The 17,111-nt window shown below is 40.1% G+C and overlaps 1 protein-coding gene across 2 annotated transcripts in view; it reads left to right on the top strand.

The window, feature by feature from the left end:
• Positions 1-17,111, top strand: part of RB1 (RB transcriptional corepressor 1) — a 3,440,561-nt gene that overhangs the window by 1,730,183 nt on the left and 1,693,267 nt on the right. For both annotated transcript variants that reach the window (XM_044073175.1, XM_044073174.1), the window contains exons 14-16: positions 9,830-9,886; positions 10,061-10,092; positions 10,205-10,281. In XM_044073175.1, the coding sequence (XP_043929110.1) occupies positions 9,830-9,886; positions 10,061-10,092; positions 10,205-10,281 (166 nt within the window). The remainder of the gene's footprint in view (positions 1-9,829; positions 9,887-10,060; positions 10,093-10,204; positions 10,282-17,111) is intronic.

The following is a 17,111-nucleotide window of genomic DNA, read 5'->3' as shown; positions in this document are numbered from 1 at the left end:
GGCTAGGCTTGTATAGGCCCTATAGCCTAGTACCAACCTATGATCCTATGATGTGAAAAATCTTTTCTCTGTGATCCCAAAACAGTTGGGTATTGACTGGGTTCATGAATTTTTATCTGAAAAAGCTGTATCACAATCAGAAATTAATTTGTATATGGATCTATTTGAGCTTGTATTACAAAACAAATACATATATTTTGAAAGAAGTTTTTTTTTTTTTTTTTAACAGAAAGTAGGAGGTGGCCATGGGGGGTCACCATGTGGCACCAGTTTTGCGAATTTTGTCACAACCCAGTGGGAAAGGAAGTATGTTTTAAATAGGCATGAATATAAAGAAAAAGTGCCTTTGTATTTAGGATACCTGGATGACCTCTTTATTTTGTGGGTGGATGATGAAAATTATTTAAAAGAATCTGTTAATTATTTAAATGGCACTACTGATTTTTTGACCTTTGCATACAAAATGAGTAGCACTGTCATTTCTTATTTAGATGTAAACATGCGTAAAGATCAATATGCTAAAAGATTTATTTCTAAAATGCATAGGAAAGAAATGTATTCCAACTCGTTTCTGTATTATGATAATGCACATCCTGCCCATTAAAAGAGATCAGTTGTCAAGGGACAACTGGTCCGTGCAGCCTGGATGGTCACATTAGATGAAGAGTTTCAAACAGAATGTGACAACTTGAAAAGAATGTTTAAAGCTATCGACTACCCAGACAGATTGGTTGGAGAGGTTTCCCATAAAAGAAAAAGTGGCTATTTTCAGCTGATGTTAAATTATGAAAACACTGAGGTGCAAATACATGGGGACATCAACACAGATTGAGTAATTTGTACCTCTAGTTTTATTACAGCTTACACTAGTGATTATGAGACAATAAGAAATATACTAGTGAAGAGTTGGGTACTTATGCAGGAAGATGACCATCTAAGGAAGACACTAAAAGAAAGACCTAGATTAATTACAAGAAGAGGTACACATATTAAGGCTCTGTTAGAGCAATAAGCACAAATGAAAGGAACACAGGAATGAAAAAATGTGGCATGCACTGTTATTGTGCCTTAATTAATGTATGGGTTAGTTTTAAAACAAGTGGTGTCATGTATAAGCTGGGAAGTAAATGCATCTGTTGCACAAATGTGTGGTGTATTTGGCCACCTTTCAAGATTGTCCTTCATGCTATGTAGGGAGAGCAGAGAGAACCTTGAAAGAAAGAATATATGAGCATGAATATGCTACTAAGAAGCAAAAAAATAGCTAATGCTCTAGCCAGACATGTTAGTAATGAGAGCCATGAATTTAAATATATGGTAAAAGAGCAAGTTGTGGTCAGCCCAAGGGGTGGACCTTGAGCTTTACAATTAGAGGAGAAAGAATTAAAATGGCAAGTCATGCTTAATGCATATGCATAGCCATGTCTGAATTGAATATTAATCTGTCAGTAGTGTGCTTAAACACATATGGCCTTGAATAGACAGATTTAGTACTTGTAGCATAACGGTATTACTGTCATAGACAAAGAAGCAGGGGGCTCTTATGCTTCTGGATGTATTGTTCTGCATGCTTTTCTGCACATTTTTTATAATATATTTTTTATATTTTTAATGTTCTTTTCACATGGCTGTTATGTTTTTCATTTATACTCTGGGCTATATATTTATACAAATTATTAAAAGTGTCATTTTTTGTAGTATTTTAACAGTAATTTTATAATGAAATGATAAAAACAGCTACAATGATTCTTAAGCTTTTATAATAAAGTAATAATTTAATTCTTGGAAATGATTATAACATGACATATTGAACGAATACCAGGCACCTTCTTTTATTGTAGTACTTTTGTAATTTCTTCTGCTATTTAAAAAGCAGCTTCAAGGTGGTTTATTGTTTTTAATGGAATATTTGGTCATGGTATCTTTAATATTTAGTGACTCAGTGGGGACTGGTGAGTCATGTGATGAGGAAAAATTTTAAAAGTGGATGCATGCAGTTTTGAGTTGGATCTGAAGAAGTTTGGCAATGTTTAAACAAAAGAGCTTACAATAAAATTGGGGTCTGTATATATCCATATTTCCACGTTTTTTTTTTGTTTTCAGCAGTTTTTCATTGGTTTGTTTGTTCCATTTATTCATCTTTTGTGACATGTAACATATCTGTTTGTACAAAGACTTTCTGATGCTTATTTACTACATATTACAAATGCTGGTTAGTACTGGACTTTTCCTACCATAAACCCACTTCTTCCTTCTGGGAGGTATAGGTTGAAAATCCAGAGAGTGATAAACCGTACAGAAAGTATAAAGAAGTCAAACACCTACATTGGTAATTCCATAGGGTGAGACTTGCACGATTTCTGATCCTTTCTTGAAGATAGTCTGTTACAGTTAGTACCTTACACAGCTACTTTATTTCCATATGTCAGCTTCAGTAAAGTTTTTTTTTACTTGTATTTCCATATGCCAGTTTCATTAGAGATTTTGTTTTACTAGTACAAAAGCACCTGGAGTTGTGTGATGAGCATTTGCAGAATTCTATTACTGAAGCCTTAGCCTGTAGTATTTGGGACTTTTGCTTTGTTGTGCTACCATGTCATGTTTAACATACTAAAAAAGAAATATAAAAACATAAATAACTACTCTAGTAAAGAAGAGGGTGAATGAATAAACATTGTTAATAGTGTTAAGCAGTTTGTCTAGATCTGATGTCTTCAGTCCGTTCCTCAACTTATGGGTTTTGGATCCGACTTCAGATGCTTTTTAAAGACTTCGGATCTGTAGCTCGGGCTCATCCCCTTACCCATAACCCCCTCTTGTGCCCAACATTACCTTAGATCTTGTTTGCTGCTTGTTGAGTATGGATGTGATTCACTGGCTCAAGCTTGTCTTGGCTAAATTCTTTAACATATTGTATTTCTTTTCTACCATATTGATACTTCTGCAGTGTCCTGTTTTTACAGATTCGTTGATTTTATTTTGCATCCCACCTCTTAACAAAAAAAGTAAGAAGAAAAAACTTTCTCTTAGGAGGCCTCCTCTGTGCTTTAAGTGTTTGTTTGTTTTCTGGTTAGCTAATATTTGCTTGTTTACCATTGCTGGTGTTTCTTGCCATTTGCACACTTGTTTAGTCAGTGTATCCTTTAATATCATTGTTGGTCGTTCTTTAACTTTAACCTTTTTCTTCTGCTATCAGGTTTGTTCACCTTTTTATTTTTGTTAGAAAAAACAACTGGGTTTAAAAATATGTGGCTTGTAGCCACAAAATGACGAACTCTGACTCGCACCTTAAGTGTGTGCATTGTTAGGTTAACACACCTGGAAGGAAGATTGTTCAATTTGCACAGCCTTTGGACACCAAGCTGCGATTGAATGACACAATAAGTTTGTTCTCAAAAGTCTTTTACCTTGAGGATAATCCTCCAAATGTGTTTTGTCTGCATCTGGAGCATCTCTATCCAGGAAGAAATCCTCAGAGAAGTACAAGGGAGCAAGAGTGATAAGCCCAAAGAAAGAGGGTAGATAAGTGAGGAAGTCTGTGTTATCTTCAACTGTGGCTACTAAAATTTCCAAGCCTTCGGATCCTACAACTGCCCTAGATCTGACTCTTGTACAGTCCAGGGCACCTCCCTTATTGGAGCAGAGATTTTCCCTGGATCCAGTCTCCTCTAGTCTGCATTCATTATTTCTTCAGGAAAACCTACTCAGAAGACAGCTAAACCAACTTCCACATCTTCTTCCTTAAGGTCCATTAGTTCTACCAGACAGAACTACTCGTAGCCTGACAGAAGCTGATATGGATAGAATGATGAGGACATTTCTCAGATTCAGTTGGGACTTTCTCCATCTCCTATCTGACCTGTGAGCCTTGAAATCTCTTTCTTACCTAAAGCGGATCCAAAACCCGTAAGTTGAGGTGTAGACTTACCCCATTCTGACCTGTGGATTCATAGATGCTGAATCCAGGTTTTCCTGGGGTGTTCTTGTTGGATCCAAAGATGTTGCCATCTGCAACTCCAATGTCTTCTCTGATCAACCAGCTCCAATTTCCAGGCAGATCTTGGAGTCAAAGCTTCAGGACCAAATCCTGGGGTAGGGGCTTGACTCTGAAGCTGCTGGAGCCTTCCCTTCCCCCTCAGAGCATTGGTGTTAGATAGCTTGCCTCCAGCTTTGGTCTCTGAGCAGGGTTGAATTGGTCCCCTTGGTCATCCTGGTCTGGCAACTTTGGCTCCTACCAGGATAATTTTGAGTTCCCCCTCAGCTTCTGTCTTCAAGGCAGTTGAGAGAGTATTCTCAAACTCTGGATGTTGGACATCTGTATCCGTCTTGGCTCTTACCCACTCCACAAATGATAGCCCTGGATCCTGATCCTGCACATTCTATCCCATGGGTACAGCCAGTTCACATTAACCTCAAGATGGGCCTCATTAAGGGCATCCTTCAGCCTTCCAAATCCTCTCTGGAACATTCTCCCCTTGGAGGCTTCTCAGAAGCAAACGTTTGAGGAGGGATGTTGATTCCTCCCCTAGGAGTCTCCCAGATCTTCACTTGGGGTGTCTCATTTGGGGAGATCTTGAAACTTCTCAGACAGGAGGTTGATCTACTGAAGCCCTTTCTATTGAGAAATCCATTTTTCTTAAGGCTTTTGGTTTTTGGTCAGCTACTTCCTGGGTGGTTCCCCCGGCTGATGAGATAGTGGATTTGATCTCTCACCAGGCTTGGAAGGAGACAGACATCATAGATCCAGTTCACAGAAAGCCATACATGTCTCTTGTTGCTCCTAAAGACCTCTCTCATTGGAGCAAGGGCCTGGCAGTGGATGCCATGGTACTAGCAGCAGCCACCAAGAAGGAGCTTACCAAAGAGAGCTTATCTGTCCATCCCCCTAATAGTGTCCAGTGCTATTGACAGGATTACAAAGTAAGTTTACGCAGCTCTACCTTTGTGTTAAGGTTGCCGATTTATTTGGTACACATAACTAGGTTTCAGAGAGACTAGGTAAAAGAGCGTTTAGTCTGTGTTATCCATGTCTGTGGAAGATGAGAAAACTTTGGAGTTCACACTTGGCTACCCTTCAGTCCCTGGTTGATTCCTCCAAGTGACTAGTATCCAAGGCAATGGAAGGTGGTTCGAGAACCACAGATAGAGGTATTACCATAAGGAGAGGAAGCCTGTATGCATTTGTGTATTTTCACTGAATCTTTTAAGACATCTTTTATTAGTGCCCCATATGGCTCAATTTTTTTCCACCCTAAGGTCAAAAACACACTTTCCAGGAGTTAGCATAATGGGAAAACTTTTTCTGCAATAAGCATACTGTTTTTTTTGCCATCCCCCAAGGACCTTCTTTAGAAATCAAAAAGAGGGCTAAAAATCTGTGGTTTTGGAAGTCCAAAGGATTTTTTCAGGATTGTTCTGGAGATAGAACCCCCTGAGGCACGGGGAGGTATTCTAACAGTAGACATAGCCCTCATGGCAGAGGAAGCCCACAGAATCAAGGCTTCAGGGGTCCATTCTCCTGAACGGTTGTCCGACTGCTGCAGTCAGAAAACAGTCAGGGGGTTCTAGTCTCTGCACCCAAAACCCTGGACATCCATCATCAAAGATGTCTGGGTGCAGATTGTTATTACCTGAGGCTATTAAATTCCCTTTCTTTATCCACCCCCTACTATGAAAAAAAACTTTGCAACATTCCACCATCTTAAAGAAAAGCTGCAACAGACCAGCAAGAGTTCAGATTTTATTAGGGATTCTTTTTTGTGCCAAAAAAAGAACTGGAAGCTAAGGCTACTTTTGGTCCTCAGCCACTTGAAGCTATACTTCAAGCACACAAAGTTTTGAATGGTCATGCTATAGTTCATCCTCCTTCTCCTTTGAATGATGTTTGGATGTGCTTGATAGACCTTCAAGACGCAGACTGCCACATCAAAATAGAAAGATGCTCCAGGAAGTTTCTATGCTTCCAGCTGGGGACTGTCAGTTTAATTTCAGAGCCTTGCCCTTTGGCTTCACCACAGTCCCCCAGGTGTTCACCAGATGCATGGCAGTGATTGCAACTCATCTCTGACTGCAAGGATTCCAGGTGTTACCCTATCTGGATGACTGGCTTCTTACTGTTCCTGCCAGGTCTCTGCAACTGTGGGCCAAAAACTGTTTGCTTCAGATAAGTTTCTCCCTAGGAATCACAGTGTACCAGGATAAATCAGTTTTCCCTAACAAGCATTCTGGAGTTCATAGGAGCAAACTTGGACACTACCATTCAAATTGCAAGGTTACTGGAGAACAGATTATCTACCCTACAAAACCAAGCCCTACAACACTTTTCCCATGAGACGCCACCTGCCAGACTAGTCTTTCAACTTTTAGGATCAATGGCAGCCTGTATTATTTTGGTCCCCCTAACAAGGTATTTTATGATGGTTTTACAGTGGATGCTAGCAGTTCAAGTGATCCATCAGGTCTCAACATATGACCTTTCCAATCCACTTACAAATCTACAGTGAACATGGAACTTGGTGGATTCCATCTCCAGAGGTGTTCCAGGGATGTCCCTTTGTTTCTCCCACTCCGAAAGCCACAGTGACCACGAATGTTTCCCAGCTAGGGTGGGGGTGGGGAGTATTACATGGGATGGATGGGTCTAAGACTTAGTCCCCATCAGAAGCCACGCTTCACATAAATGTCTTATAGATGAGGCAGTCATTCTAATGTTGTCGGCCTCTCAGGACATCCTTCCTTTAGGAAAGATTTCTTTCCAGACTGACAACATGTCAGTTGTCTGGTACATCAACAAAGATGGGGAAACATGCTTCTAAATGTTGTGTTGAGACGCAGTGTGTGTGTGTGGCAGTGGCCACAGTCTTCCAGCTTCTTTCTAATATCAACGCACGTACTGGGGAAGTCCAGCATTCTAGCAGACAGGTTGAGCAGATCTATTTTGCTACCTCATGAGTGGTCTCTCAGTCGAACAGCGGCGACACGTATATCTTTTGCCAGTGGACCACCTATGTTGCGATCTTTTTGCTTCTCCCACCTATTCCAAGTGCAGCAGGTTCTTTGCTCTGATTCCCCAGTGGGGAGTTTCCAAGAGATGCTCTGATTCATGACTGGCGCTCCAATTCCCTATATGCTTTCCTAACAACCCCCCCAATCCCAACATTCCTCCAGAAAGCATTACAGCAGAAGATCACTGTCATCATCATCGCCCCTTTCTGGCCTTGACAGGTATGGTTTCCCTTTCTCTGGCCACATAAAGTAGTGGATAGAGCTTTTGCTTAGCATACAGTCATTCACAGTTTGAGCCCCAATGCAAACCATTCATTTAAAGCCATGTCTGACAGCTCTGTTAGAAGTGCTGCATCTAAAGAAATCCCAGTCCCTCCACACCACACACTCCACAGACCTCAACCTCATTACCACAATTAACAGAACATGCTGGAGGGACAGGTTCATAACCCAGAGACTGCCCATGCTGTGGAACAGACTTCCCATACATGTCAAACAGAACACCTCGCTGACAGTCTTCAAGAGAAATCTTGAGTGGATGGGAAACAGAAAATTCACCCCGGGGATAGCTCCAATGGCTCTACTCGATAGAGGCACTGGGAACTAAGGTCGGGTGGCACTATGCCAAGATAATGCTATGGCTAGGCTTGTAAAGGCCTCAGGGCCATTAGCCTAGTACACACCTATGAACCTATGTAATATACCCCCTTCGGTGCTGGACCCGAATCCAGATCTTCTGTCTCATCCATCTGGAATGCCTCATCTAGACATTCAAGCCCTCAAACTAACTGCATGGTTTTACCCCTTCAGATGATGGGTAGTCAGTTCAGGCTTTCCTCAAAAGTGGTGCATATTCTTACTTCTTCTCAGAAGCCATCCACTAGGAAGATTTACAAAAGTAAATGGAAAAGATTTTCCGTTTGGGCTTCTCATAGAAATTCAGATCCCTTTTCAGCACCTATATCAGCAGCATTAGATTTCCTTGCTTCCATTTTCTATAATGGAGCTAGTTATTCAAATATCAAAATTTGCCTAGCTGTGATTTCATGCTTCCATATTGGAAAGAATAGCATTTCTTTAGCACAAGTCAAGTTGTGTAAAGCTTTCCTGAGAGGTACTTTCTTTCTTAGATCCCCATTCAGAATCCTACTCCTCCTTCAGACATGACTGTCTTTACTGCAAGCCTTGACCCAAACTCTGTTTGAACCAGCTGCTAAGGTGGACTTAAAATTTCTGACTTGGAAAACCTTTTTCCTGGTAGCCATTACCTCATTTAGAAAGTTATCCGCACTCCAAGCCTGTCTTGTCAACCTCCATATATTCTTTCACAAAGACAGGGTTTCTGTAACCACCAACCCCTTATTTTTGCCTAAAGTAGCTGCACAGACTTCACTCAATCAAAATATTAATATACTGGCCTTCACAAACTTTTTGAATAAAGGAGAATACATGCTTCATTTATTGGATCTGCACAGACAATTACTTTTCTACCTTCATTGAACCAAACCTTTCAGGAAGTCGGACCAATTGTTTCATTTTCTAAAGCCAAGATAGGTCAAGCTGATTCAAAGGTTACCTTAGCAAGATGGTTGACTGACTGTATTTCCCATGTATGTAAGCAGAAAGGTCCGGCTCTGCCTAAACCACCAACAGAACATGCAACAAGATCTCTTTCCACTTCTTAAGCCTTCTTTTCTAGGTTCTTGATCGATAACATTTCTTCTGCTGCCACTTGGTTTAATGTTCATACCTTCATTTCCTATTACAAATTGAATTTGTTTTCCAGAGATAGGGTGGCTTTCAGTTCTGCAGTCTTCTGGAACATCCTTCCATGAGACCAGCCTTGGAGCCAAGAAGCTGGGGACTCTGTGCAATCAGTTGAGGGATGGACGGAAAAGGCAACATCAGTTACAAATATTATGTACTCACCGTAACAGTAGATCTGTGTTGTCTGCTTCCATTGTTGCTCAACTTCCCTCCCTCCTTCCTCCCTTTGGCTTCTTGCATGACTGCATGCCTTACCATTTGTATGGGATTTCATACTCTTGCAGCTCCAGAGCAGATTTCTTTCAATTCATCATGTGGTCCTATTACATTTTGTCTGTAATAATAGATATTTAAAGGTGCATTATGTGCATAACATAATTCAGAGTGAACCTCACACCCTCCACACTGAGAAGTTTCTTCTTGTTTTTTTTTTTTTTTTTTTTTTAATAATTGTTATTTACATGATATATATATATATATAGAGAGAGAGAGAGAGAGAGCTAGCTATATGTACACACACACACACACATATATAAATAAATATTTAATTTATTTGTTTTTTCGGGGAATTACTGGCAAACTAAATCTGTGGTAGTGTTGGTGAGAGGATGAGATTACGGGTAAGGGGAAAAGGCTGCGCTATGGATCATAAGTCTGAGTCAGATCTGAAACCCATTACTTGAGGAAGGAAGGAAACAGACAAGGCAAATTTGCTGTTATGGTGAGTACATAACTTGGTTTTATTTATTGTCATGGTTTCATTATCTCAAGAAGCTTGGTTCCAGTATATCATTTTTGATGCTTTATGCATTTGTTTTCAGAATTTACAAAGTCATAAGACTAGTATGATTAATCATAACTTTGGAAATGGTCCCATAGGAAGTGTGTGCTTATTTCATTGCTACAAACAGTGAAATATAATCAAAGGTTCAGGTGATACAGGTATTGCAATGTGAAGATGACATAGACAAGGCTGTTCGGCATTCATTGTTATTTGTGTTTTGCCTGTTTTTGATATTCACTGAATTATAACTGTTCTGAAACATATTTTTAACAGAGGTTCAACCTTGCAAAACGGCTGTACTTCCGAGTCATGGAATCCATGCTAAAATCTGTAAGTAATTCCATATTTTCCTACCTTTAGTGCTAAGTTTAGTTTGACCTTCTTTAAAGTTATAATTGTAATATTGCTGCACATTTCATAGAGAAGTGCAACTGTTTAGAAAATGCTGTCAATTTGCTTTATTTGTCTTTATTGTTAATACTGTACTATTACCTGATATTTCAGGAGGAGAAGCGCCTGTCAGTACAGAATTTTAGGTATGTATATATATTCCTTAATGATTTCTGAACTTATTGTATTTAGTCTATGTGAAAAAAGTATGGACAATTAGTTTCACTGGATTTTCTGTTTTCTTTTTGCTCTTTTTAGTAAACTACTGAACATTGATACTTTCCATACATCACTGCTGGGTTGTTCTGTTGAGGTTGTTATGGCAACATATGGCTGTAAGTAGGATATTAAAACATTCCTCTTAAAATTGTACACTGTTCCAGTTAAGAACTTCTGCAGGTGTTTTGCTTGCATTGCCAAAGTCTTAAGAGTTGTTTTGATCAGAAAATATGTTTTTATATTTTGCTTATTTCACTTATTGAGTGTAGCAGATAATATAGTAAGACTGCATATGTATATCTATTTTTATAGTGTCAGTGTTACAGAAGTAGATGTTGAAAATCTATCAAGTGCAGATATTAGTAGTATACAGCAAAGGGGGAGGAGAGCACATTGTATATATAAATGTATAAACAAGTCCAAGTTTGCTGGGAGAAGGCTCTTGATCATGGCAGACTACATTGTCCAGCTGCCCCTCTAGGGGAGCCCTTCCTAGTAACATAAGCGGACCACTTGAAACAGTATTTAAGAGTACAGTCAGTGTAAAACATTTGCATAATTAGATTAATCAGCTGATAATTAACTGGTCAAGTGGCTGAGGCAGTTGAAACTACTCATATTGTAAAGGGTTACTGTTACCCAGAGTACAGCACCCAGGAGTTTACAGTGGGTTTACAGGGGCTGCATTCTCCTGACTAAGGATATTGGGGTTTTGCTCCAAATGAAAAAAATATTTTGAATCCTCACTTTAGTGTTACTAGATACCTGAAAAGTTACATATGCTGTACTATCCATATGTAATTTAGTAGTTCAAGCACATGTTAAGCCACTGGATGGGCAAAGTCAGGGTGAAGGGCTCTCTGTTGGTGTCTTTAGGGCTGTGTAGTGAGGCCATGGGCTGTGGATAACCAAATATTTTGATGGTTGCAAACTGGGTGACATAATTACACCTCAGTGTAAGGTGCCGAATGTATGTGCTGCTGTAATAATGACTCCAGTAGTAATGACATCATCTAGTAGCTTAGCTAAAGTGGGGTAATGGGGCAGCTGCCCTGTACACAAAGTGTTAGGGAGCAAGATCGGCCAGTCCCGATGCTGTTTAGTACATTGCATTCACAGTCAAAACTGAGCACTGTAGTGCTCATTGAGTGATATAAACTGTCCCAAGCAGTTTTACTACATTTCGAAAGAAAAAAAGAGGGGCTTATTTTTGTTTATTTTTTAACAAATCTGTGGATTGTAGCACTCCATTTGCTCCAGTTTAAAAGTAAAAAAAAAAAAAAAGTTTTTTTTGTTTCTTTTTGTAACAAAAGCTGAGGTTTGTAGTATGTTGTGCATAGCATAAACAGTAAAACTGTAGCAGTTTTATAGTTTTAAAGAAGAAAAGAGCTTTTATTTATTTAGTTAGTTTGGCTCTATGAATTTGGAGAAGAGCTTTTTTGATAGGGGATGTCACCAGGCACAAAAATAGCTAGATATACTTCTGACCTCATCTTAAATGTCAGCAATTGAAACATCATGAGATTTAAAAAGTGCAGTGTAAGTTATGATTACAAAGTAAATGACCTTATCATAACAAATGACACCACCATTGGACATCTGGGTTAATGGTAAAAAGTTTTTAAACCTATGCATTTTTACTAAAGTCAGAAAAATATCATCATACCCAAATCCATTTCCAAAGGGCATGCCTGCTCACTTGTCAGAGATAGCTGTACTTTTTTGTATCTCAGTGAACCAGCTCACTTTTTAATGCAGTGCTGCATTTTATAGCCTTTGGAAAGCTACTTGATATCACTTGAAAAGGTACAGTTCCGTACTAGATAGTCACAGGGTAGGAATTCTGCTGTTTTCAGAAATACTTTTAAGAACTGTCATATATTTATTGAAGTTACTAAAACATAACATTTGTCTGGTTCTGTAAGGTGATGTCTGTTCTGGTTTTGTTTGAAATTCATATGTATGCTTGGAACTCTCTGCTGGGTGACCTGACCAGTGATTAGTGACCCTACTATGAAAAGTAATTGTAAGTAATGCAAAAAGTGACAAATGCATTACAGTATGCCTATCAGTATTATGGAATAAGATTCAAAGTTAAATGATAATAGTGTAAAACTAGAGGAAGCTTTAAGTAGCTACTCAGATGTGCCAATGAAACTTCAGAAATTGGAGACTGAAATGACGAAAGACATGAGGCTTCTCATTAAGAGATTTTTTTCAAGAAATGGTAGAGTGAGAAGTTAACACACTGAGAAAACAAGGTATATGCACTACTTCCTTCCTTCCCATACTACTTTATGATGCTCCCATACATGCTAACCTGCAGGCATCACAAAAAGTCAGAACTTGAACAATGCTATAACAAAGTTGCTAAATTTGCAGCAGATACCCCATTCAGAACCCACCACTGTATAGCACTAAAAGTCTAAATTGGTTAGAACTACCCCATCAACTAACATATACATCTTATTTCCAGCTATAAAATTACAGCATCCATCTGCTTATCCAGCCCTAATTAACAGTCTACGCAACAAAGTTCCAAGTCAGTCATTACTATCCAATGACCAAAAATTGATGTCTGTCCACAAGCCTATCAAATGTGCTGGCATTGCCTATATTTGTACCATGATGCTAAGGCCTGAAACTCCTCCTTACCTGTATCCATCAGGTCAGTACCCTTCCTCCCAAACCATTCTGAAAGACTACCAAGCCAAAAGCTGTCTCCGTTCTTGCCCAACACAAGGATAAACTATATCTCTAAATGTGAACAAGTACCTCTTCATCCCTTACACCTCCTTACTCTCCCTCCTTCACTCACTTCCTTACTTCTATCAGTTTTTCTCCCCAGGCTTTATCTTACCATAAGCCTGCTTTTCTCTTACTTCATATTACAATCCATGTTTGTATCGTATTAACTTGCCTTTAATTTCTCTATAAACTGGCTACAATTTCTCCAAATTTTGTACTGTCATATAACTTGTATCTGTTTTTAACCAATGTTTTCATATTATGTCTATTTTTTTAAACACTGTTATTGGATTATCACTTGTGACTTAGGCAGATTTACATTTATACAAAAGTAATCAAACTATATTAACAAATTAACATTAAACATTATATTTCACATATATTGCTATATATCTTATAACCTAAGCAATATTACATAAGTTATTCAATTTCTGCTCCTATTTTTTTTAACAAGAAACATTTTTATTAAACTATCCCTTACAAAGTAAACAATCATACATTTATATAAGTGAAAACAAGCCACACCGACACAATCCTAGTTGCAAGCATTTTACTTGGTAAACCATACTGATACATTTCCCAGTTGCAAACATTATACATCACTTATAATCTACCCAGTCATTTTCAGTCAGACAATACATAACTCATTTAAGTCCTGCCTACTTTTAAACCTCATTCCTACCCTGTATGTATTGTTCCCGCAATTCCCATTTTTCCTATGTAGTTTGCTCCTTCCCTTTTTTAAAGATCTTTATTCAGTTGTTTTATCTCTGTTACTATATTAACTACTTCTAATATAGTTGGTTTAGATTTTGATTTCCATTTTCTAGTAATTGTTGCTTTTTGACAGCCACAGCAATTAGACATAGCAAGACCTTGCCATGTCCAGACAGATGTTCATCGTGTTTCACTGTTGCAGTCATGACTGTAGGGTTCTCCCCTGCCGGCAGGCAGTCCTCGGTCGGCCAGAATCCCAAAGTCTGGGTCCGGTGTCGGCTGTTCAGCCATGCTCCCTGATGTCAGAGCGCCAGGAGTACAAAGCTGACAGCCGACACCATGTTCTCCAGTCTTTCCTGCCGTGCGGTGATAGCAGTTCGCATTTGCCGGTCGGCTGACTCCTGACAATTTTTGCTAATCGTACTTCAGTCCAAAGACTTTCTTCTCCTACTCAAAGCATAGTACCCCGTTGGGGAAACTTTTTTCTTGCTCCAGTCCGACGTCAGAAAAAGTTAATAATTGTATTTCATGTGGGAAGCAAATACCTCATAAGGATTTTCATTCTTACTGTATTCCTTGCTTAGGCCCTGACCACGACGTAGCTAGTTGTCGGTTTTGTGCTAGATTCAATCAACGTACGATTAAAAGAAGGTACGATTTTGCATTTCATTACTTCAGTAGGCGCTTTAATTACAAAATGTTGTCGGATTCGGTTCCGGCTACCAGAGTTCACAAACGACGCAAGGATAAAGACAGGCCTCCGAGGTCCAAATCGGACGATATTGTACAAGCAGAGCCAGCTTCAGGTTCAGCCGTCATCAGTGAGGCACTTTTGCAGCCCCTGTTGTCGGCCATTTCGGAACCGATGGCTGAAACGGACTCCCACGAGGAGCCAACTAGGCCTTTGAATATTTCTGTTGCAGGACCTTCGGATAATGCTCCTTCGGATGGGTCCGGAGCCGCTGTGCAGGTACCGGCTTCCGAAGGGGTTTTCAGGCCTACTCAGCTTCTAATAAAGGCAAAGCCAAAGACAAAGGCAAAGACTCCTTCCAAATCAAAGACTACAGCTCAGGCCTCTTCTGATCCGGCACCCAAGTCTCAGAAACAGTTACTTAAGATGGCGGAGGACTGACTTACTATGATTAGGGGTTCACATCCCCCTCCAGATAAAAGGCCAAGGCAGGAAGTGTATTATGACTCCTCTGATCAGGCTTCTGTTTCTTCAGTTTCTTCTTCTGACCAGGAATATTCTTTCCCTCCTTATGAGGATTCTGAGGCTGAGGAATCCATTCCTTCAGCTTCTCCCCCTGAGGATTTCTCTTTTGGGGAAACTTTACATGAAATGAGGGAACATTTTCACTGGGAAGGACAGGAGTACTCTGAATCTAAGAAAAGACTTAGGGATTTTCTTCTTCTTCCCCAACATAGACCCCTGGCTATTCCTCCTATTTTGGATATTGTGGATGATGCTTTTTTGGAGGCTAACTTAACTCCGGACTCTTTTCCTCCAGCTCCTGTTAAGCCAGACTGCTGATCCTGAAACCATTTCTCAGGGTCCTAAGGGGGTTAAGGCCGCTACTGCTAAAAACCCCATTCCCACTGAGAAGGATTCCAGATCTTTAGAAAGATGGGGCAAAAAGTGTACACTTCTGCTACTTTATCTATTAGGGCTTTAAACTGTCAATTTCATATGCTGAAATACCAGCAATTTCTTCTGTCTGTTTTGAAACAAAAGCTAACTTCCATTTCTGCCTGTGCAGATGATAAGGAATTATATGACTTAATGCATGCCACTGAACAAGTTGGGAAGCATGGTTTACACTGTGGATTTGATGCCTTGGAGGCTTCTTGTAGGGCTGCTGCCTCTGGTACAGTCATTAGAAGGCATGCTTGGTTAAAGGAACAAAACTTGCCAGATCAAGTAAAAGCTAAGTTATTGGATGCTCCTGTTGAGCATAATGTTTTGTTTGGACCTAAGGCTGAAGAGGTGATGATGGAGGACAAGGCAAAATTCATGCAAACGGTTAAAGATTTCTTACAAGTACAGCCACCCAGATTTAGTAGGAATTGGCCTACAAAAAACTGGTCCTTTCCCAATTCAGACAGGCCTCAGAGAGGGGTAGATACAGACGCTCCCGAGGAAGGCCTCAAACGCAAGCCTCTTACAGAACAAGACAGTGGACTGCTTCCACCTCTAGGGGAGGAGAGGACAGGTTGCAAGCTCATAGAAAACAGGCTCAATGACTCCCTCTGTTGGGCTGTAGGAACTTCTTGCCTGGAAGCCCTACTCGGAGGAAAACTTTCTCTTTTTCACCTAAATTGGATTCATATAACCCAAGACAAGTGGGTTCTGGATGTGGTTTCAAGAGGTTACAAATTCCATTTTCATACCCTACCAAGACCAAGCGGATGGCCGGATCTTCCAAAACATCAATGGTTAGAGGCCTTAAACCAGGTGGAGGCTCTCTTGGCTATGAAAGCCATAGAACTGGTTCCACTTTCAGAGATGGGACAAGGTTTTTACTCAAGGCTCTTTCTAGTCCCCAGAAAGCAAAATTCATGGAGTCCCATTCTGGATTTGTCAGTCTTGAACACTTTTCTCGAGATACCAAAATTCAAGATGCTTACTCTGCAGCAGCTACTTCCATTGCTGACCAAAAATGCATGGATGGTAACTTTGGATTTAAAGGAGGCATATTTACACATTCCCATCAGGCAGGAATGCAGAAAATACCTCAGGTTCAGGGCCTGATCGAGGCACTATCAATTCTCTGCGCTGCCCTTTGGATTGTCTACTGCGCTCAGGGTCTTCACCAAATGCCTGGCTCCAGTAGTAGCTTATTGCAGACTCAAGGGAATTCAAATTTACCGTTATCTGGACGATTGTCTAATTCAGGCAGACAGCAAGGATGTCTTACTCCAGCATCTAGAATTTGTTCAGAACCTTCTCAAGTTCCTGGGATTCTCTGTAAACATAAAAAAGTCAAATTTGACACCCTCACAACAGATAACTTTTCTGGGTGCTCTTCTAAACACCACAACCCAGATGGCATTTCTGACATCCGAAAAACAATTACAGCTGGTTTCAACTTTCAAAACCTTGGCAACTTTAACTCAGCTTTCTGCAAGGAAATTCCTGCAGGCTTTGGGTTACATGGCCTCCTGCATCCTTCTCGTACCATATGCAAGACTACATATGAGGAAAATTCAGTGGTACCTAAAAAGTGTATGGTCTCAGCATTGCCACAGTTTAGACATACAGATCACCGTCCTGCCTTGTCTCCAAAAGGAATTCCTTTGGTGGTCCAAGGCATGTACTCTAAACATAGGAAAACCCTTCAGTCTGCCTCCAGCCACTCAGATACTAACCACGGATGCTTCAGATTATGCATGGGGAGCCCATTTTCAGGGCAACTGTCTGCAGGGCCTTTGGACAAAGGATCAGAAGCTCCTGCATATCAATTTAAAGGAAATGTTAGCC

The sequence above is a fragment of the Protopterus annectens genome, chromosome 5.part1 (genome assembly GCF_019279795.1).
Source record: "Protopterus annectens isolate FY-2018-M chromosome 5.part1, PAN1.0, whole genome shotgun sequence".
NCBI lineage: Eukaryota > Metazoa > Chordata > Ceratodontiformes > Protopteridae > Protopterus > Protopterus annectens.
The sequence above is the reverse complement of the archived record's forward strand: the minus strand, read 5'-3'. Positions and strand labels throughout refer to the sequence as shown.